The sequence below is a fragment of the Copadichromis virginalis genome, linkage group LG16 (genome assembly GCF_057382275.1).
Source record: "Copadichromis virginalis isolate Kocher_CV1m ecotype Utaka linkage group LG16, C_Virginalis_male_GT1.1, whole genome shotgun sequence".
NCBI classification, from domain to species: Eukaryota; Metazoa; Chordata; class Actinopteri; order Cichliformes; family Cichlidae; genus Copadichromis; species Copadichromis virginalis.
The window spans coordinates 25,299,553-25,322,667 of NC_140633.1; the positions used below are offsets into that span (position 1 = coordinate 25,299,553).

Here is a 23,115-nt window from a genome sequence, read left to right on the forward strand (position 1 = left end):
TCCTGACAGACCTTACATAAGAGCAATAAATCACACAGAGGCATTACTGGATGCATGGCATATAATGTGAGCAACAAAACTATGTGCAATCCATATGATGGATTGCAGCAAGAGTACTGACACTATCAATCAAACCCAATAACTGAAACTCTGTATGAAAGGACCAGTAATTTATTTTTAACCTTCAGCTGATACCTGGAAGTATTTCTGCATCGCATGAATTACTATATACAGTAGATGTTTGCTGTTTGAACAGTTTAGCACTTTTTACAGCCATTTTCTAAAAATCTGAAAAACACATTGCTGATAGACTGCTTTTCTGTTTTGTGATTATTTAAATTTAGCGCTTCACAAGTCAGTGCACTTGAGAGAGTCAACAAAAGCTCTGTAAATTACTGTGAAATCACATTACTCTTCGCTGAGCTAGCTGATGTAGAAAAACTCCAAGGGAACAATACCTGAATGTTTGGGAGAATGCTATTTGCTGATGTGATGGCCCCTGACCTCTGTTTTCCAAGACGTCCCTGAAGGTATCAGGGAAAACTCAGCTGGAGATATCAGTTGGTTTGGCCCATCTGAGCGTGTACTATGAAGCAGGATTGTGTCTCATCCAGGTAACTTCAGGGTTAACATTTCTGTACTATGAAGGCCGTTCACTTCTTACCAGGGTACATCGCCATGGTAACCTACGCTGCAGACATAACCTGCTCCAGATTAGAGATCAACCGATGTGAAATCGCTGCCTACTGACCAATTAGTTCTTTGGGGAATAGCATTTCTGTAAGATCCCCCTACCAGGGTCTGAAATTTTTAATAGTATCTCAACTCTTTGTCTTTCTTAAATGAACATCAGTAATGAATTAGATTCTTAAATGCATATTTATTCCTTTTTTCCCCTCCCTGTTGGCTGTCATCTGTTTTATAAGCATTAAGAACAGAGCACCAATTTGCACTTGTTCAGCTCGTTCCAAATATACAGGTAGACCAATCTTACATTGGAATTCTATTTTTTTACATTTATTCCTTCTTTGCTCACAGATCATTAAAACACCACCGAGGATGCAGCTGAAAGAATAGAAAGGAAAACTGTCTTTTAAAGATCAGTTCAATGAAATACTGATTATAATTCATCCGTGCATTAATGATAGACTCATCATATTGAAAAATCTGTCAACTTGTCTGTCAGCATTTTTTCCAGCCTTCGAGCCTTTTCTTCTTACACACAGTCAAACACAGACACTTACACCGCTGTTTAGTCTGTAGCAAGTGTTTATTTCCATGTGTAATGTGTGTTTATCCCCTTTATATTTTTTTCTCTCAGTAGTTTCAGCTTCCTCTGAAAAATCAGCAGTATTCACTATCCAGAATTGTGATTAGTCAAATGGTGCCAATGCCACCCCTTTTAAGTGAAGGTGCAGAAAAACAACATGGTTTAACTTAGAAAGCTAGTTGTGAACTTGCTATGATGTCTCAGCCTGATTGCTAATGTCAGGTTGAGGGAATGCGTGGTCCAACTAGTCCAAGGATCCAACAAGTTAAAAATCATTTACACTGTGTTATTGAATGAATGCTCTATTTTGAATGAATTCTGAAAAAAAAAAAAAAAGGGGGGTGTAGAGTTGAGTCATTTTCCACCACTGATCCAGTTAAAAAAAAAACATTTCATATACTTGCTTTCTAGATTCCTTCATGCTATATGAGAAATATTCTATTTCACTGTCCGCTGCAGTCTTCTCCCATATTTGCCATAATTTATAGAGGTGTAACAAACAAATGTAAGATTTAACATCTTAGGTTTAATATACTCTTGTCCACCAAAAGGAAGATGACAGCTTTCAGCAGTGAAATCCAAAAGGACAGCAACCAATCCATAATTAGTCCCAGTAGTTGCAGGCCTGTTTGAAAAATGATTGAATAAGAAATTAGAAATGAGTTGTTATTCTAGAGAGCAAACCCTCTGCAACTCTGAAGTCATTACAAACACATCAAAACATTCTCTATCTACACTTTGTCGTGAAACGTTTCCCCTTCTACAAACCAATTACGCAGGTACTCTCCTGAAATACAAAGGATGGCACTGCAGAAAGGATTTGGGTCTTTAAGCACTTGGACACAGAGTGATTAACCTTTATCTTTCAACCTGTCCCTGTCAGACATCATTAGTGAGGGGACATTCACAAGAAAAGGTGCCCTGAAACAAGGAGGAACATAATGTGGGCTACGTACGCCCACGTTTTGTCAATTTTAATCCAAAGAAGCTGGTGAAATGTGCTCCGACAAACAAATACAAAGCATTAAGAAATACAGCACAGCACCAGAAAAAAAATTAAACAGCCTTCATTTTTCAGATTAGTAAATGCACTGTAATTAATTTTAATTCATTAGTACTTCTCTTGGCTGCTCCAACCTTTCATTTAAAATGAATTATTTTCCAAATCCCTGGCTTTTAATTGAGGTATAATTTATTAGATTGTTAAAAAAACAAAACAATTTGTTTGCAGTATTTCTTAACGTTCACTCTGACTCGCTTCAAGGCTTTTGCTTTTCCTTCCCTCGACCCAGCGCTACATAGCAGCATAACCTCGTGGACAGACAGGGCCTGGCTAATGAGGAGGCAGTGGCAGGTGAATGCATATTTCTTTCCATAATATTATCCCTGGGGATGTGCTTATTATAGGTGAGCTGGGCAACATGTTCTCCATGTGGCCCTTAGGAGAACAATTTTTACTGTATGGCTACTAATACTTATTTCAAGTATGTATCAAAGCTTACTGTTCATTAAATGGAACCGTTTTGCTCATGTTCAGCACCACATTTTTTATTCTTGGGCTCTCTTAGAGTAGATCTGAATGCCTCACAGTTCAAATTAATCTTATAATCTTACACTGAGCCATGTGTAGCCCCTAAATTCACCCAATACATCAAACAAGCTTTTTTTTTTTTTTTTTTAAGTTCCTTCTTAGTCCGTTTAAGCCAGATTGCTTTTGATTGGCTGCTAACTTCATGAACATGTTTTTACAGTATCAGTTGGTCCTGTTAGTAAGTTCTCTTTTTATGGTGGTTTCTACCTATTCTATAAAAATTTAAAAAGCCCCCACGAAATACGGAGCAGGATATATTTGGAGGATTTCAAATGGAGCTACCAGACTAAACAAGGAAACTAGTCTCATTGCTGCTTGATAACATTTTGCACAGATCGACTGGTCATGACTTGTGTTTTGGAAACAACAGAATTATATAAACCCAATATAAAAACCTTACATTAACACCCTCCCCCCCATAAAAAAAAAAAAAACCAGCCCAAACCTTAGCGTACAAATTAAAGTGATGACCTCTAGTTTCATACCCCTGACACTTAATAAAACCTCCAAAGCAAATGGATGGAAAAGGGATAAAAAGAAGGTTAACAAGAGCGCACTAGTCCCTGAAAGAATATTACTGTAACGTCTAATTAAATGTAAAATTGTCATGTTTATGGATTTATCACACAATTAATAGCATGTTGTGAATTCTGCTCTATGGTTTAAGAAGTCAGTGTATAAATAGTTGAGTCAATCTTCATAGCTGTGGCTCTGGACTGGCCTCATTCGTTTCTTGTGTGTAAGTATTGCGGCTTACAATACATACACAACACAGAAGAAAACAGCTACCTCTACTATACAACTTATATAAGCATATTTTCATGATACATCGTGTATATTTTACATAAGCATGAAGAAATAAACTAATGCAAACTAGTAAGCTAATAAGCTGGAGCTATTCAGTTGCTCAGAAAGTGTTTTATTTTCCAACCAAGGTGACTTTTGGGTGCTTCTTAGCTACTGCTTCACACAACATAATATTTTTTGCTTTGATGTGCCTATGACTAAATCCTAAGCATTATTTATTAACAGCATTCGGCAACCTGAAAGACTGGCATTTCCACTTACATAACAATTGACTTGTTCTGCCTCAGTGTCATGAAACACACACACAAAAAAAAAAAAACAACCTTTCTTTATGTGTAATGGTAAAGAGCATAAACAGAAACCCGAGATCCACACACTCAATGGCAGGAAAACAGAAGAATGTGTTAATAGAGGGAAAATAATACTGAGACAAAGGGAAACTAGGGCTATATAGACACACACAGACACACTGAGGGCTAATGAGGGAATTAGACACAGCTGGGGAACTAGGCACGGGCTAAACTAATTAGGATAACGAAGTGGAGAAGTAATACTAAATGCATAACACACGAGACAACTAACCGCCAAACTAAATCAGGAAACAGCTAAAAAGGGACTCAAACACTATAGTAAACTTCACATGATGAAATGAAAACGAAAGGCAGACATGAAGGGAAAACTTCAGGGAACTAATACTCTCGTTAAAAAAAATAGTGACTGCAAATAGGAATGCTAAAGACAAACATAAAGATGATAATATAAACATATTACGAATCAAACTGAAAATTCAACCAGAAAATATTCAAATATAAACAAAAGTTCCCAAAAACAGTCGAACCCCCCAAGGATTTGACTGTTTTGACTGGGATATGTTTTGGACTCATGAGATATACATTTATTTGAACACTTGTTTAAAGACTGTCATGTCACTTTTTTCTTGTAAGTAAGGGCAAATTTGATTTTTGTTTGTGTGACTGAGGGAAAAAATGTGTATTTTAATACAGTTTACCCACTTTGTTTATATGACTTTGACTATGTCAAACAGCTTTTAAAGTGACTTTGCCAAGTGGTCTGAGACTTACACATGCTTTTTCTATTTTAATGTGCTGAATATGTTAATGAATACTTCTTTGATCTGTCAAAGTTGTTTTTCCTGCTGCCTACAGTAAGTGACTGGGCTGGAGGAAAGCCTTTTACAGCACCCCAGGCTGGCCAGGCAATCATGCACCACCACAGCTGCAAAGCTATATTCAACTCAAAAATATCCTGTTTACAAAAGAAATTTTCATTTGGCTGGAGGCTAGAGTTTAAAATAATAATAATAATAATTTTTTTTTTCTTTCTGTTTCATATTCTTCCTTTCAGTCCTGGCATATTTTCTGTACCTCATTTCAGCTTTCAAATATCCTTCAGGAGCAGATATTTAATCCTGGTCTAGTATGGTTCAACTTGCTGTAAGCAGATAGAAAACATAACAGAGTTTTCCCCACATGACACTATCATCCAATATCTCCCCAGCAAAGTGATAACAGACGATTTCAACCCCATTATTTGAAGAAGCCTATTTAATTTGTCGGGGATTCATTCCTTTTTTTTCAAATGCAACACCTCTTATTACTGTCACTGAATATAAAATAATATCACCGAATACATGTTCCCCACCTATCTGCCCTCCGAGGGAGAATGCCTCCTGAATAAGTGACTTTTACAAAAACTCGGGGGGCGTCATTACCTTGTTCAAAAATGTATCATCTACAATTACTGAGTTGATGAAGGAAAATGTTTGTATGAAGGAAAAGCTAAAAAAACAACAACAACACTAGCTTCCTTGCAGTTCTCCACAGGCATGCTGGAAGAAGAAGTGCTTGAAAAACTTGAAGGGAAAGATCATATGCTTGATTCCTTTGACTAAAATTGCTCTCTTTAACTCAAAGCTAGAAGCCCCCTTTTCAAGCAACCACTACAATGACAGCCCTAAAGCTTTAGGATATATATATGTTTATGACACACCTCAACTTGTACAACAAAGCACATTATACTGTATGATGTGGGACTTAGAGGTCTGCAGTCACCATCAAGGCTCCACTTCATTAATTGTCTGGGGATTCTTGGAAATATCAGTTCCAAGCAGGCTGCACACTGATTGGTGAAAGGTGCAGGTTTAGTGTCACCTTCACAGGCTGTTCCATTACTCTGTGCCCTGAGAGGGAAGAATGGCACTGAGATCACAGGCAGCTCATAGTTCTTGTAGTAGCAGCTCTGGATCAATTATTTCTAGTTTACTGCGGTATTTCACTATATAGCTGAATTAATACTGTATATAGTTGGAATATTAACTAGTTGAGACCTCCAGAAACCACCTATTCACTCTCTGAAAGGCTCTGCGTTGTTCACTTGTGGGCAGCTTTCTTTTGTCTGCTTGCCATGTTGGCACACAGGGCCCTGAATGACACCAATATAAATATGGATAAAGCAAGGCTGCTGTCAGAATTCAGTTCATGTTTTAAGACACAAATGCTCTTCAGTCAAGGTCAGCAACCAAACAGATCTTTGTCACTTTGAGCTTTCAGTGCCTGGAGAATTTCTCAAACTGGATCATTTTGTTTTAACCTGCTCGCGCTTATACCTTGAATCAGCTAAAATGTATAAATGAGCAGAGAACATTTACCTGGCTGTTAACTTATCATTATATCATATGTTGCTATTATTTATTTACACTTATGCCAGGCCTTTATTGTGTAACTTGGACAAGCACAGCCAGTCAAAGCAATCTGTGATTTTCACATTTTATCTGTAAATAATTTATCTTCACAGATTGACAGACTTCATTATTTCCAATGAAATTCAAACACCGCTGAGAGCATCTATTTTGGTATCTCATAACTTTAAATACAAGGTTGGAACATTTATATTTTTGGAAAACAGCAGCAAAAACACCAATTAAATCTATCGACATGAAGTTTGAACTCTTTCTGGTGTTATGCAACCAGCTGTTATACAATCACAGTTCAAATGTTGGCTGACTTGACAATGCAACAATGTGCTGTGGTGTTTTTTGTTCTTGGCTTTTGGCAACAGTACAAAGCTGTGATCCTGTGAAAAGGCAGCAGAGAATATTTTGGATTCTTTAATGAATGAGAAAATGTAATTCAGGAAGTCACACTATTAGAATAGGTTACTTTTAGGTTAAGAGGAGGAACAGAGTTACTTTGGGGAAACTTAGTAGCACGCATACATCAGTCTTTTGTTGATTGGTGGAAGGTCAGATTATTATTACCAATCACCCAATCTACACATGAGCAGTTTTAGCTCTGGACGGAACGATATTGTCTTGGTTTTAATTGAGTAATTTCTTTAATTTTGTTATTCTTGGCCTTTGTGTATTCCGTCACTTTAACTTCCTGTCTTTGTTAGTTTTCCCCCTCCTTTGTGATTGTATGCCCTGCCCTGATTAGTCACACCTGTGTTCAATTAGCCTATCAACCCCCCTCAGTATACGCTCGATGTACCTTGTTAGATACACCTGTTCATCTGCTCATTTACACAAATATCTGGTTAACCAATCACATGGCAACAACTCAATGCATTTAGACAATACAGACAAGGACAAAATAAGCTGCTGAAGTTCAAGTTGAGTATCAGAATGAAGAATAATAAATGACACGGCTGTTGGTGCCAGGCGGGTAGGTCTGAATATTTCAGAACTGCTCATCTACTGGGATTTCCCCAGACAACCATCTCTAGAGTTTACCGAGATTGGTCTGAGAAAGAGAAAATATCCAGCGAGCAGCAGCTCTCAAGGTGAAAGTGTATCGTGATGCCAGAGGAGCACGTCAAGCTGCCAGAAAGGCAAAAGTAACTGAAATAATGACTTGTTACAACCAAGTATGCTGATGACCATCTTTTAAATGCACAGGTTGAACCTTGCAGTAGATGGACTACTACAACGTTCAGATTTTAGGGCTAGAATTTGAGTTTAAAAACCACAGCCTACCTGAGTATTGTTACTGACCGTGTTCATGTCTTTATGACCACAGTGTACCCATCTTCTGATGGCTGCTTCCAGCATGGTAATGTGCCATGTCACAACTCAGATCCTCTCAAACTTACAATGAATTCACTGTAATAAAATGATCTCCACGGTCAATAGATCTCAATCCACTTCAGCGCCTTTGGGATGTGGTGGAACGGGAAATTTTCATCATAGATATGCAGCACAGATATTGTGCAAATCTACAGCAATCGTGTGATGCTATGATCTCAATATGAACCATATTCTCTGTGTAATGCTTCCAGCACCTTAAATCTATGACATGAATATTTAGGGCAGCTACAAAGACAAAAGGGGTTCCAACCCAGTAGCAAGATGTCTGGTAAATATATATATACATCTTGTTGTTCACTTAAAACTAAACAGATTATCTCCTTCCTTCTTTAGTCAAGTTATCCAGACTTTACTTCTATTCCTTGTGTTCTTTACATACCTCCATGTTTTCGTTGTTTTGTTTTCCCTGACGTATTATCTCTTCGCTTATGACTGTGTGAACTGTTTTATTGACGCTGACTTTTGCCTGTTCTTCATTTGAACTGTAGGTATAATAATTGTTTGTTTTTTAGATGAAAGATTGGATTCTGGACTTCTACCCTGCCTCCTGTCTGTCCTGCATTTGGGTTCCCTCCCTACAGTGACTGTCACAGGCAGTCTTTATCTTGTGTTTAATCTGTGTTGTTATTCTACTCTGTAAGGTGAATTAGGGTAAACCGAACCAGCAAAATCAAGATGAGGTCCAGAGATTATCCCTAGAAAGGATGTAATGAGTGTAAATGTTTAACTGGCTGATTTGGGCACAATCACATCACACTGAGCGTTGTGTGAGTGTGTCCCTTCAATTGGAGTTTAAATAAAGGAACATAAGTCTGGAGTGGCTGGTTTCTGTTGGTAAACAGACCAAATTTACTCCACTAACTGAGTACGGAGGTGGATGAAATTTTGCCTGCATAGCTCTCCTCACTATTAGAATTATAAAGTATTCCTAAAAAATCAGTCATAAGTCCATAGAATGATTATCAAATTATACACAAACTCTCAATTCACCGTGAAGATGTTTGTAGGGACAGAAATATCTAACTAACTATACGTCATCGTCAACGGTAATCAGTAATCTGACCTTCAAAACCTTTGCTTTCCACTTTATACTACTCTGTATAAAGGGCACATCTCTGAAGACTGGAATTGGACAAAATGTCTGATAAGGAATACAAAATTCCTATGACAGTATCCTGGATAAAGGAACACTGAGTAGTGTATCCATTCTATTATCCTTTCAAGAGTCTAAGGTAGATAAGGATGGCTATTCAATCCCTCCAAGGGTCATTTGGGTTATTTGTAGAGAGGAAAAAAAATTGCTCTCTGTGCATAGTAATTTGTTACTTCAGAATAAATTTGTAGGGATTGTGAACTGCTGAAGCATGAGGAAAATAAATCCGATTTGAAACAAATTCAGAAACTGTTAAAGACGATGAAGCTGCTCTGCCAGGACGTGGCTGAGATTGACTGGCAGTCAGAGAATATATGCTGAAGGATTACAACACTGCTTAGTTATGGTTGACTACAGAGCATCTTAATGCATATGGACTGTAGTGGAAATATCCATGAGCAACAAACAGTAGTGGAACATATTAGTAGCACTATTAGTATTTATAGTAGTAAGTATTAATTTGTATTAATAACACACCTTATCATTATGTTTTTTTCTTAGGCAGTAATGAGAAATTATTAATAAATCAATAGGAATCTAATTCTGCTCTGGTATTTTCTCCCTTGGCTGTATTAGTTTGGCTTTTGTTTTTATTTTATGTGCTGCCAGCAAATAGATTTAGATTACTACACCCAAAAACAAACATTTGCACACCAGTTAATGTAAGCCTAAAAATACTGTTAATGCTTCTCATGCTCTGCTCCTTAAAACAATCTTGCTAGCTATATGACTTGCAGAAGCACTGCTAAAGCTGATTTTGGAACTTTTCTTCTTTGTCATTTGAGGGTCATGGTTCCTAAAGAACTTGTTCATGGCTCTTTTTGTCACGGCAATAAAAATGGTTTGGTCTGCTGGTCACTGGGGAAATCAAGTCACACAAGAACAGGCCCCAGTTCAGGCTCATTCCTCTAATAAGGTAGCTCAAAACCAGTCACTGCCTGGAATTGTTCCTATGTACCTCTCAGTAAAATACAATTCTTCTATCTCAGTATTTGTACTTATGAAACAGAGTAAAAGAAACGCTGATCAGATTTATTCTAACGCCACAAGTTTTATGTGGTATGCTAAACAAGGCAAGATCAGAATTTACTGTATAAATAGCTTGACGAAATCAACCAATATTGTCATTAAGGAATTTGTGCAACTTTAGCACAAAACAAATCCAAAATGTAAGTAACAGGAAATATCTAGAATTGCATTCCAAATCATGACGGGCTTTTTTTTTCTTGATGCATTCTCATAAATGAGAAGAATATAACTAATGAGAGGGAAAAAACACAGAGGCTCCTCCAGAGTCTTGTTGAAAGATTGAAAACAAAAAGTAATTACAGTAGGTCTGTAGGAGGATCAGAATGATTAAAGCTGGGAACATTCGGATGCAGAGACACACTAACAAGACGCTGAAAAGCAGGAGAGTGCTATATGTGATAAAGGACCATAAAATACAATTATGTTGGAGACAGAAAACAAGTCAAAGTCCAGTGAAGATAATGGAGTTTTATATTAAAATGTAAAAATTTAAATTTAAATGTCCGACGAAGTTAAGGCACATTTCTGCGTGATGCATTTATCTAGTTTAGCTGTAGCATTAAAAAGACATTGAACAGCATTTTTGCTATAACTTTTTATTCTGAAATCTATTTTGTTTGTTCTTTGTAATTGCCACTGAAAAACAACACCATCAGCATTTAAATTTGTATCCTCTAAATCTATGTTTCATTGCTGCTACCGCACTGCCTCTGGGCTGGAATTTTCCGGTGATAAGTAGGATTTGTTTTGCTAAAGACAAAGTATCTCATCAACCGCGAAAAACAAATAGTATTTGCTAGCTGTTAGAAAAGTCATAAGCAAACACTGACCTGAAAATACTCCATGCCATTTTTCTATACCACCGAGGCAAAAAAAAAAAAAAGACATAAAATTAAGAGGCATTTAAAAAAATATATTTAATACAATACAACAAAGATATCAGTGACAGCATAATTCTATATATAAAAATAAATATTAACAAAAATGTAAGGTGTAAATATGAAAATATTTTAAGTTTGTCTTAAAAAAAAGGTTGTGCCAAAAAACAAAGAACATTTCTACTTAGTTTGTCTGAGGTGTTGCAGTGCTTCTGGTGGACTTGCCTCCACATTTTTATTGCTAATCAAATTAGCATTTTTAAGCTACACAGCTACTTTTTCTGTCTAGTTAATGTTAGACTTTTCTCAGCTTCAGCATTTGAAAAACAACACATTTTATTAACAAATAATGGGTTTACCATGTGAATTAACCCTATCTGTTATAAAGTTGTAGAGAGCCAGGGCACATGCTGCCTAGCTCCCATGTTCATTTTATTGTTTTTGTTATTAACCATAGTTGCTAGTCGCTACCTTAATGCTACTTGCCTGTCTGCAGGGAGCTGTGTGAAGTTGTGTATCAGCTAGAGGCAGTGTTGCCAACTCCACAGTAAGAAAAATCGCTATTGGTTGTCCTAAAAGTCGCAAAATGGTGTCATTGCCTAATTTGCATAATTGGCCTGTCTAATGTAATTGTAACTTGTGTTGTAGGAGAGAAAGAAAGAGGACTATCCTCTGCCCATGAGGGTTTTGGCACGGGCAAGGTGCCCACGGCAGCACCCGCTGCTTGTTGAGAAGAGTGATACTTGTTTTCACATCAAAAAGTCATCATAAATAAGTCTCCAATAACACCAGAAAAAAGTCGCCAGATTTGTTGCTAGTCGCTTTTTAGAAAAACAATCGCTAAGGGGGTCTGAAAACTCGCTAAATATAGCGACAAAGTTGCTAAGTTGGCAACACTGGCTAGAGGAGGCAAAGCTGACACTGCTGGCATTAAACCTCCTGTAAATGTCAGTAGTTTTTAGTCGTGATTAGCATCTGAGAATGGGTTTTACCGTGCATACATTAGGTTTGATACACTGGGTAAAAATGTAATTTTCTAACCTTTGTGTCATCACTCACTTGTTAAATCACTTCGTACTGCACACTTCTTCCACCAAAACGCAGCAAACATGGCCGAGACCCTAACGTTATCTAGTGGTCACAGTACAATGCCAAAAAACGAACCATAGATGGATGCATGTTAGCGTTGTTTTCATGCATAACAGAAACCGTATCAGGCTGTGTCTTACAAAGTAAGAAATCATAGTCAGATTGCTGCAAAGAAGGAATTGTATACAAGACAATTATTATGGTTAATATAGTTGTTTCCCTAGGATTAATTTTATTGTGGTAAAAGTAGCAGAATAACTACTTTAGCTGATATAACTGTATGGATCAGGATAGACACAAAAATAGGACATATAAAATGTTACAGTTTTGGGATTTAGACATTTTAATTCATTACTCTGAACATGAGGTATTTGAACAGCTAAAGTAAAAGCATTACTACTGGAGGGAGTGATTACATGGCTTCTGCGATTGGGATGTTAAGTGCTGTAAATCTTCTGGGGTTCTTGAAAACAGTTATTAATGCGCAAAAGCACAAATTGTTATTAATGTCATCTAACAAACTGAGTTTAAACAGGTCAACTTTTCTGAATGATTTTGGTGTTTTCCCAAGAGGACAGGCTACTGGGAATGTTAAGGGCAAAATACTTGCAAAGTACTTCAAATTGTGCACTTTGCAAATATGTGCTGTAAGCATTCAGGTACTGGAGGGCTTCCCATTCTTCTCTTTCACCCATACAGCCTTTCCCTTCATCCATCCTTCTCTACAGATCTCTTCACATCAATGCAAACTCTGCTTCATCCTTTGACCCATCCCTCACTTTTCTCCCTGAGCTCTCCTTTCTTAAAGTTGGACCTCAAAAGGTACTGATCCTGTGCATTATGAAGCCTCTTTTTTCCAGGCTCATATTTTTCTTTTCCCTCTCAGCCTAACTTGATGTGCGACAACCTCTTGAAGGTTTTCAGCTTCCGTACAATCCAGTACCTCAAATCATTAAATATTAGACAGTGACTTCAATTTAGGATCTTCCGTACCTCAAATCATTAAATATTAGACCCCATAACAGCCTTGCTGATTTAAATTATTGGTTGGATTTTCCTGACACTTTCAAAATAAAACTGTAGAACTTATTTAAATATTTTGTGTGCCTCTTACTGCGCTGATTGATTTGGTTTCTGTTTAATCTTGCAGCAGCTCCCTGTCTGATCATCAATAAAGCAAGTACTTCTCGATATGTCTGAGAACTGATAATGTTATAAAAACTTTAAAGGAACAGATTTTTCCCCTGGAAGACCACACACCAATTGAATTACTGTGCAGAAACAAATTCCTCCCACTGACAAGATGTTAGTGATGCCATGACAGCTAACTGCACTCTTCTGGCTGACAGATGATGTTGGGTAGAAAGAAAATATCCCTAATTTTATTTTATTTTTTTTGGATTGTTACAGGGTTTTTTTTTTTGGTTTTTTTTTTTTTTATTTGCTTTTTGGGATTTTAGATTCCAAAACTTGGCCATTCTCAACAAAATCATCTGCATGGATAAATTCCACTACAAACCAGAGGAAGAAATATGTAAATCTGATTTGGAGGTGATCTGTCACGTTAGATATTCTCTGGATTGACTGAGAGTATATCACATTTCACATTTGATATCGATGGATGCAGGTTTGAGCTAAAACAATTTATTTGACATTTTTTAATTTAATACAAGATCCAAATATCAGTATCACTTGACACTGGCCCGGTTGACTGATATATTGGTATACCTGGGGAAAAAAATGACATTAACTGAACTCAGTGGCCAATAATGTTGATTATATCATTTTTTTTGCCGGTTACATTTTTTTAAGTGTGATTAAGAACCTTAAGACACATCACAGCTATTTTTTTTTTAATAAAAAATATTTCTTTGTTTCCTTGGGGGGAAAACACACAAAAAGGAAAAAACAAAACAAAGTAAAGAGGCTAAATTAAATATCAGTACTGGCATTGGATAGCAGCCAGATTTTTATATCCCAGAATTTCACAATCTGCATCCCTGGTTGATACTGATGTTTTTGCGTGTGTTTAGTTTTTGGGTTTTTATGTGGTTGTTTTGGTCTTCTTGTTCTGTATCTTCCATTTTGTTCCAGTCATTATGAAATACAACTGTATTCAAAACTTGCATTTAACTACTGATTTTATCCATTGTTCTGATTTTATCTGTTTTGATTTTATATACTGTTTTGTTTGTTTGTTAATTAGTTTGTTTGTTTGCTTGTTTTAATCAATTTTAAATCATGCTTTTATTTGTTTTTGTTTCTAATGTCTCTGTAAAGCACTTTGAATCACCTTGTTGTTGAATTGTGCTACAGTGGGGCAAAAAAGTATTTAGTCAGCCACCGATTGTGCAAGTTCCCCCACTTAAAATGATGACAGAGGTCAGTAATTTGCACCAGAGGTACACTTCAACTGTGAGAGACAGAATGTGAAAAAAAAAAATCCATGAATTCACATGGTAGGATTTGTAAAGAATTTATTCGTAAATCAGGGTGGAAAATAAGTATTTGGTCACCTCAAACAAGGAAAATCTCTGGCTCTCACAGACCTGTAACGTCTTCTGTAAGAAGCTTTTCTGTCCCCCACTCGTTACCTGTATGAATGGCACCTGTTTGAACTCATCATCTGTATAAAAGACACCTGTCCACAGCCTCAAACAGTCAGACTCCAAACGCCGCCATGGCTAAAGACCAAAGAGCTTTCGAAGGACACCAGGAAAAGTATTGTAGACCTGCACCAGACTGGGAAGAGTGAATCTACAATAGGCAAGCAGCTTGGTGTGAAAAAATCAACTGTGGGAGCAATCATCAGAAAATGGAAGACATACAAGACCACTGATAATCTCCCTCGATCTGGGGCTCCACGGAAGATCTCATCCCGTGGGGTCAAAATGATCATGAGAACGGTGAGCAAAGATCCCAGAACCACACGGGGGGACCTGGTGAATGACCTGCAGAGAGCTGGGACCAAAGTAACAAAGGTCACCATCAGTAACACACTACAACGGCAGGGAATCAAATCCCGCAGTGCCAGACGTGTTCCGCTGCTGAAGCCAGTGCATGTCCAGGCCCGTCTGAAGTTTGCCAGAGAGCACATGGATGATACAGCAGAGGATTGGGAGAATGTCATGTGGTCAGATGAAACCAAAGTAGAACTTTTTGGTATAAACTCAACTCGTCGTGTTTGGAGGAAGAAGAATACTGAGTTGCATCCCAAGAACACCATACCTACTGTGAAGCATGGGGGTGGAAACATCATGCTATGGGGCTGTTTTTCTGCCAAGGGGACAGGACGACTGATCCGTGTTAAGGACAGAATGAATGGGGCCATGTATCGTGAGATTTTGAGCCAAAACCTCCTTCCATCAGTGAGAACTTTGAAGATGAAACGAGGCTGGGTCTTCCAACATGACAATGATCCAAAACACACCGCCCGGGCAACAAAGGAGTGGCTCCGTAAGAAGCATTTGAAAGTCCTGGAGTGGCCTAGCCAGTCTCCAGACCTCAACCCCATAGAAAATCTGTGGTGGGAGTTGAAAGTCCGTGTTGCTCGGCGACAGCCCCAAAACATCACTGCTCTCGAGAAGATCTGCATGGAGGAATGGGCCAAAATACCAGCTACTGTGTGTGCAAACCTGGTAAAGACCTATAGTAAACGTTTGACCTCTGTTATTGCCAACAAAGGTTATGTTACAAAGTATTGAGTTGTATTTTTGTTATTGACCAAATACTTATTTTCCACCCTGATTTACAAATAAATTCTTTACAAATCCTACCATGTGGATTCATGGGTTTTTTTTGTTTTTGTTTTTTTTCACATTCTGTCTCTCACAGTTGAAGTGTACCTCTGGTGCAAATTACTGACCTCTGTCATCATTTTAGGTGGGGGAACTTGCACAATCGGTGGCTGACTAAATACTTTTTTGCCCCACTGTATACAAATAAACTTGCCTTGTTTTAAAGTCTTTCAGTCCTTCATGACAGCATAGTGAAATTCTATCATGCACATTTATGATCTCGACCCCAGACTGCAAACTGATGAGATACAATGCACAACCAGTGATAGTTGCCAGTTTTTTTGGCAGTCAGGAAAGTGATCATTGGCTGATAATGATGTACAGCCAATAAAGGTCCACCCCTAAAAAAGATTACTGCTGCCAACGCAGCATGTTCTCAATTTATTTGCCATCCAATAACATTCTCGAATTAAAGGCCATCAAAGTAGAATCAAAATTTAACACTATTTTAGAGTATGCCAGATAGCATTATAGGGAGCACTGAAATTTTCAGAGCTGAAGAACAAATTTAATCCATGATAATAAATAATAAATATATCAACAGATCCATTAAATATGTTAAAAATTTTATAAACACACAATTTGATGATTATTAATGGAGTTTGCCATAAACGTCTATACGACTGAAAGGTTTTTTTTGCTACTACAGGAGTCCAGGAGAAGCTTTTAGGCATTTCCACTTTTAAGACCCAGAAGCGACGTTTAAACAGTCCTATCCACCCAAAACATGCACAACAGTGATAACACTGTGTCATCACAGTCAAACAGCAACAAAGTGGCAAAAAGCCAAACTGTCAGAACCAGAATATTTTAGAACAAAAGACACACGTCAGTAAAGAAGCAGTTCGCAGTACTAGAATGGTACCACGGTGATCCCTGATTGTTATCATTATGACTGTTGTCACAGCATGTGCAAATGATCACCACTTCAAAACACAAGCTTCTTGTGGTTGCTTTCATTAATTCAATCAGTCAATTCCATGCTCCTTACATGGTGCAATTTCACTAAGGGTCATTAATAGACTAATGGCTCACTTTTACACACAAAACACCCACTAAGATTCTCACACTGTAAAAGATTCATGTTATTGGTTTAACATCTCAACAAAAAAGCATTACATTTCTTAGGAAGATAGGGAAGAGCCACTCTCAGAAACATACTAGGTACATGAAACCATAACTTTGCTCTGTATAAGCAGGTATATCATCCTGATTTACAGTAGCAGAGTGAGTGACACTCAAGAAATTACTGTAGATCCATAGATTGTGGTCCTGTGGTAGCCACTGATTTCTTTACAGCACCTTTTCCTAAATGTTATGGGGCTGCTTTGGTTGTGGCCATGTTACTGTTTACTCCTTGGATCATTACTTTACTATTATTTGTGTTTTAATTGGACTATGGGGAAAAACTGCTGTTTCCTATTGAATGAGCTATTCTCAAATACGCCAGGAAATGTACATTTCTTGGTAAAGAGTCTGTCAATCTGTGCTTTTAGGGAAGAGAAAGAGCTGGCACAAATACAGCAAGAAAATAAGCTGTGCACATGTCAGCCTATTATTAGCCAGCCTAAGTCCTGGCTGTTTTGGATGGGTAAATACAGAGCTATTGTCCTGACTTCATTCAGTTGCCCTTTGAATGGCTAAAATTTACCGTGCAAGAATAGAACTGTGATTTTTACACAGATCAACATAATAAACATGATAGCTTTTTATGTATAATTAGATTTCTTATATACAATTACTATATTATTACTCACATATCTATATTATTGCTAATATATATTGTAATATATCTATATCACTAAAGCACTTCTGGATGGATGCAAACTGCATTTCGTTGCCCTGTACCTGTGCATGTGCAATGACAATAAAGTTGAATTCTATTCTATTCTATTCTATCTAAACTATACCTATTTCTCCAACCACTGAGAATCACTAATAATCTAATATATGACAATGCCCTTATTTTTACAGATGATTTCTATTCAATAATAGAGTCAGCTTGACATTATCTCTTTTGTATGCTGCCATTTATTTTGAACAGCCTCGATGTAAAATGCACTCACGTGCTCTAAATAAATGCTGATTGTAAGCCCAGTGTAACACGGGAAGCACCACTGACTAAGCAAAGATACAGTACTTTAACCAAGGATTAAAGCTTTAGATTCCCGCGACTAATTACACCTTGCAGAAATGTGATTAGTGAAAGCAGTCAGAGTAAGCAGAGCACAGACACGTACACGAACCTATATGAGCAAGTATAGGCACATGATCAGCTGCATACAACGTAAACAACAAGACGCTGCTAGATGCAGAGGCAGTCTGGCAGTGAGCGTTAATGGCTGTATGGGCAGATGGACATGCAATGGAAACCATCATATGGCTGGATCACAAAGAGGATTAGCGTTTGATCCAGCTAGTGATCTAAAATGACCCAGCAGATGCAGCAAGAAACACAACTCTTAGGAAGAGCTTGCAGTCTCTTGGCTCTAAACTTTAAGCCTTCCTATTATTCTCATCAGACTGTTTGCTACATAAGTGATAAAATGATATTTCAATATTACCATGGAGACTAAGTAAAGCCTCAAATTAAGCATAGGTATTAAGGTTTAAGGAAGCTCACACAGCTTATGTGAATTCACTAAAAAGAGGTCTTTTCACAAGGTGATGTGAGGGAAATTTAAGAGCATCCATTTTCTTCTTTTTGGAGATGTTGCCACTGGACACCAAAGTGTGATCCACTGAGCATCACTTACTACCAACAGATAATAAATAACAATTATGATACAACACTAACAATTATACAAGACGACTTTTATTTCATTTATTTAAAGGTTTATATATTTTGGGCAAAATATCCAGCAGAACGTTTTTCTTTCCATATATCTAAACGATTTCCTAAAGCTTATATTATTCATCAGTCACGACAAATATAGCCCATCTTTAAAATTTTAATATTTTCTTACAAGATCTATTTTCTTTGCAAGCGAGCGTCGAGAAAAAAAATCGCATAAAAATTGAATAAATGCATCCGTTTAAACTTTGATTCAGGTGCATTGTAACTTGGCTACCTGGTGTCCTCATTGCCCCGGACAAACTACGCATTTCTAACGGTGAGTGCAGAGGTGACAGCCGTGCCAAAGAGGACGGAGATCAGGGAGTGCTCAGCTGGGATTGCACCGAAGTCGCCAAACGGCATCCCTAAAGACCCAGGCGGGTATCCCGATAACCCGAACGTACTAAAGCAAAGACCAAAGCTCAACAATAGAGGGGACACCCGAAAACCTGCGGATGAGCGCTCGGAAATGTGGAAGGACAGATGATGCGAGGACGGATGAATCCACTCATACTGCAGAAATTTTAAAAAGTAGAACCATCCCTGCGTAATGCATCCCACAAGAGAAGAAAAGCGTAATCTTTCACTGCTTATTGGCACGGAAAAGAGGAAAACCGTCCTCGTTGTACATACCTCACTCACTGTCTCCATCCCACTCAGACTTGTGGTCCTGATGATATGATACCGCGTTGCTCCAGCATCCTAAAAAGCACCGTTGTTCGACTGAGGAGGGGGGTGAAACATGACGGCGGTGGTGCAACTGGACTGACGTACCGCTCTATGAGAAGCGAACGACCAATCAGAGCGCAATCCGATACAAGCCTCACCAATCCGCTCTAAGGGAGAGAGTGAGGGCTGCTCAGAGATACTACTGTAGTAGCAAGGTAGATTGACGCTGTGGGAGAATTCATCGTCAACTCCTGCAAACTGTTTCAAACCAGACAACACGTTCATCCCGCAGATAAAACAGCTGAGTGAATGAAGTGAGTACTGAGGTATTTTGTGTTTCAGTTTGTGTCTTTCTAAAGATACACTTAAGGTTTGTGTGCTTTTGTTGTTTTGTTTTTATTGCCATGATGTTTAGATAAAGCAGGGGGCAAACACAGGTAACAATATAACAACAAATACAAGGTTAGCGAGATCACCCTCAAACACAATAACACAACAGGTAACCCTGGGAAAAGGTTCATTATCAGTCCAAAAGACTAACTTATTGGCAATGACAACGATATGCGAGCAATATATGTTACCTCGCCACACTGTAAAAAATCAAACTTGCAGTTGTTGAGCTTACAGTCATTTCTTTCACAATTCAACAATAAAAGTTCAGTTGGCCCATAAACTCAAATACATTAAGGGTTTCAACTAATCATTTAACGTTTTGGAGCAAAAGTTGGTCTCAGATGAAATTTATTGCTGGCAAAATGAATGAATTCAAGTTTTACATGAGTTGAAGCTGTTGGCGCCTTTCTGTGCCTGAGTACGCATGCGCATCTCATATTTTTGGATGCTACGGGGTCTACTTTGCGCTTTTGCAAGGACTGAAAGCCACCTGCCCGTCTGCCTTAATGAGAACGTGAGGCTAGGAGCTGGATAGATCGTTCATCTCAAGTTTCTAAAGGCAAGTAATGTTTCTTTTATTATATCAGACAGTATATGTTTGAACAGTCTCAATTTGTCTGTTAGAAATATCACAACTGAAGTTCTTCGTATTTTTCCGAAACTTAGCATAGCATTACTTTCTTGGCTAAGAAGCCTTGTGGCTTATGGGTATGTGTTTACTATATCATTTAAGATTCCATGTCACAAACCAATGAAAATCCGACAAACTTCGCTACTAAAGAGGCGCGCTCATATCTGACAAGCCTCCGCGACACCCCCTATGCGTATTTCATGAAGTGCAGTCTGTGGCCGCCATACCACCGAACGAAACAAAATAGGCTGGCTCACTCATGACCAACGGCAGCAACCCCCCGCCGCTATTTAAATAAAATAAAATAAAGTTCGGGGGCGCCTGCTGCCATGTTGTTTAATTTGTTCGAATCACATCTAGCCAATAAAATGTGTGCTTTAGTTTCTGTGTGAACGGGGTGGTGGAGTCCTCATGGCCAGCGAGCTCCACTAAATGAAATATGAGATGTGACAATATAGTTTATATCGATATAGTCTACATTATCATTATACTCGTGGAGCCGCAAGTTTGCCTCTCTTTCGTCCACTTTTGTCTCTACGCTGTGTTACTCCGCCTCTCTCCTTCACTGAACACAACTCCCCCTCCCCCATCGCTTCACCTGCAGGCAACGACAAGATGGACACGGCAGCTATCAAAGAGGAGCTGGTCGGTAAAAAGAAAACATTTGAAGATGACTATTTTAGTGCTGTCAGCGTAAAGTTAATGCCATAACTGCATTAACGGGGCAAATCTCCGTTAACTAGTTACCGCGGATCACCCCGTGCGTGGGGCTGGGTGGCGTTAGTGAGCTAACCGGGCTAACGCGTTGACGCACGGCCTAAAATCCTTTCATCTCAAAAATCGACAGTCTGCCTTATGTATGAATTCTGGTTGTGCTTACTGACCTCGAACCAATTTTATGTGGTACACAGCTTAAAAAAATATGTCAAAAAATGTTTTGGTACGACTTTGGTAAGCTATGAAGCTGCACTGCTTGATGGATTGTTGGAGCATTACGGCTACCGAGGAGCCTCGCAGAGTGATACGTACTCTGCTTCAACGTAATATTACCATATTATGTGTGTAAGGACCATAAATGGCACCTGTAAGAGACACGGTTACAAAGAGAATTTCAAACTCCAGGCTGTCAGTTGCGCAGTAGAACTTGGAAACAGAGCAGCTGCAAAATCTGTCTTTGTTATTATGCTCAGCATCTTTTATTTTACATTTTGACTGCACAATTGTGAGCTTTTTGTTATGCACAAAACAACATTGTTTTGGTTTATTTATGGAGCACCATTAATAAATGCACTGATAATTTAAACAGATGCTTCAGGAGTTTTATCCCACTCATACTCTCAATCCAATGTTTGTCATTCTAAGTTGTAAAACCAATCACACAAAATTATCCTTGGCTTACATAATACATCCCAGTATACTGTTGGTGCATTCCATGTAGAATACAATTTGTTAATAATAAATTAAATAAATTAAACATTTGATGTAATGTATGTTTTGTAAATTATTTGTTTTACTGTGTTTCACATGGCATTTTACAAGGCAGAATCAGCTCACTTTAGTGAGCCAAAAAAATTCTTAAGTAATGTCAGGAAGCTGGTATTTTATTTTAAAACTAATTGCTATTTTTATTTATTTAGAGAATTAAAAGCCAACTCCAGACCACTGCTTGTCCTGATTTATGAGGGACTGATGAGGAGTTGGTAAGGAGAGGAATCAGAACAGGAGTGCCTGCCCCCCGCCCCAAACACATTATCAGGTAATGTAACTTTGGTAATTTGAGATTAATTCAGGTTTCTTTTGAATTGTTGACACTGTCCTCTCCTCTCTTCTCATTATAGCTTTTGTATGCAGTGCCAGTTCTGCTCTTTTGTCTGTTCAAGCCAAGAAGTACTCTTAAGACATCACCAGCTACGACATAGAAGAGGATTTCATTTGCCCTGTGTTTACAGTGACTGCGTCTGTTCGTTCAGGACACGAGGGGCATTGAAGTCTCACCTCAGCAGATCACACAACAGGGCTAAGAAAAGGCAGGAGATCTCAACATTTTTTTGTGATTTTTGCTCAACTAACTGAAATGTGGACTGAAGCTTTTTTAAGTTACTTGTGTTGTTTTTGTTACTTGTGTTATTTTTTGTTTTATGTTAAGCACAAGATTGTTGTTGTTGTTGTCATTCCAGCCTCCGCTGACTCTTGTTGTGCTAGAAGCAGTTTTGAAGCAAAAATACAATATTCAGAAGACAAAATGTTGTGGAATTTTAACCATGAGCACAGTGCAGGTTCAGCAGTTGTGATTGTTTCTGTCCAGTCGAGCTCGTTAACTAAACATGTTGGCAGAAGCAGAAATAAAACTTTCAGAAGACAAAATGTTCTGATTTAAAGAAGGACCAAAGGAAGGAAAGCATAGGTTTTGATTAAGTCTGATAAACTAGAATTATAAGGTATTGTTACATTAAAAGGAGCAAAATGAAATAAAAAGGCTATATCAAAAACAGGTTATAACATAGGAAATGTGAGGTTTTAAAATGAAGTTAGTGTCAGCATTTTAAGAGAGTGGTAAAATGATGAGTAACGTTGAAGAATATATATAAATACAAGTCTATAAGTCAAGAACATAATTAGGATAAGGCTTTTGATTAAAGAGTCCCAACTATGATAAGTTAGGGAGATGCAGGAAAAGGTGTTTTGTTTCCTTTGCAGAAGATCTCGGCGACCACAGGGGGTGAGGATCCTGGAGGCCCGAGGCCGGATGGACCACAAGAGAGGGTCAGAGCGAGGACACAATGTATTGCGACCTCTGGTGTACCAGAGGTCGAGAGAGGGAGTGTGGAGCAGGGAAATTATTTTACTGCTATTGTTAAATAATCGTC

The 23,115-nt window shown here is 38.1% G+C and overlaps 2 protein-coding genes and 1 long non-coding RNA gene across 4 annotated transcripts in view; 2 read left to right on the forward strand and 1 right to left on the reverse strand.

Annotated features, from left to right (window-relative positions):
• The window catches only part of b3galt1b (UDP-Gal:betaGlcNAc beta 1,3-galactosyltransferase, polypeptide 1b), a 67,032-nt gene extending 47,761 nt beyond the window's left edge, over positions 1–19,271 (reverse strand). Inside the window, exon 1 of one of the 2 annotated variants that reach the window (XM_085434048.1) lies at positions 19,189–19,271. The gene's annotated coding sequence lies outside the window, so the exon portion shown is untranslated. Of the gene's footprint in view, positions 1–458; positions 648–19,188 lie in introns of those variants that run through there. The other variant, XM_085434049.1, reaches the window with a different exon arrangement.
• Positions 19,272–19,460: 189 nt separating this feature from the next.
• The window catches only part of LOC146690898 (uncharacterized), a 38,174-nt gene continuing 34,519 nt past the window's right edge, over positions 19,461–23,115 (forward strand). Inside the window, exon 1 of the mRNA XM_085434052.1 lies at positions 19,461–19,538. Within this exon, the coding sequence (XP_085290178.1) occupies positions 19,534–19,538 (5 nt within the window). The 5' untranslated portion in view covers positions 19,461–19,533. The remainder of the gene's footprint in view (positions 19,539–23,115) is intronic.
• Positions 19,838–22,776, forward strand: LOC146690899 (uncharacterized). The gene is made up of 3 exons (XR_014915507.1): positions 19,838–20,176; positions 21,886–22,004; positions 22,087–22,776. It is a non-coding gene; the product is annotated as an uncharacterized LOC146690899 (long non-coding RNA).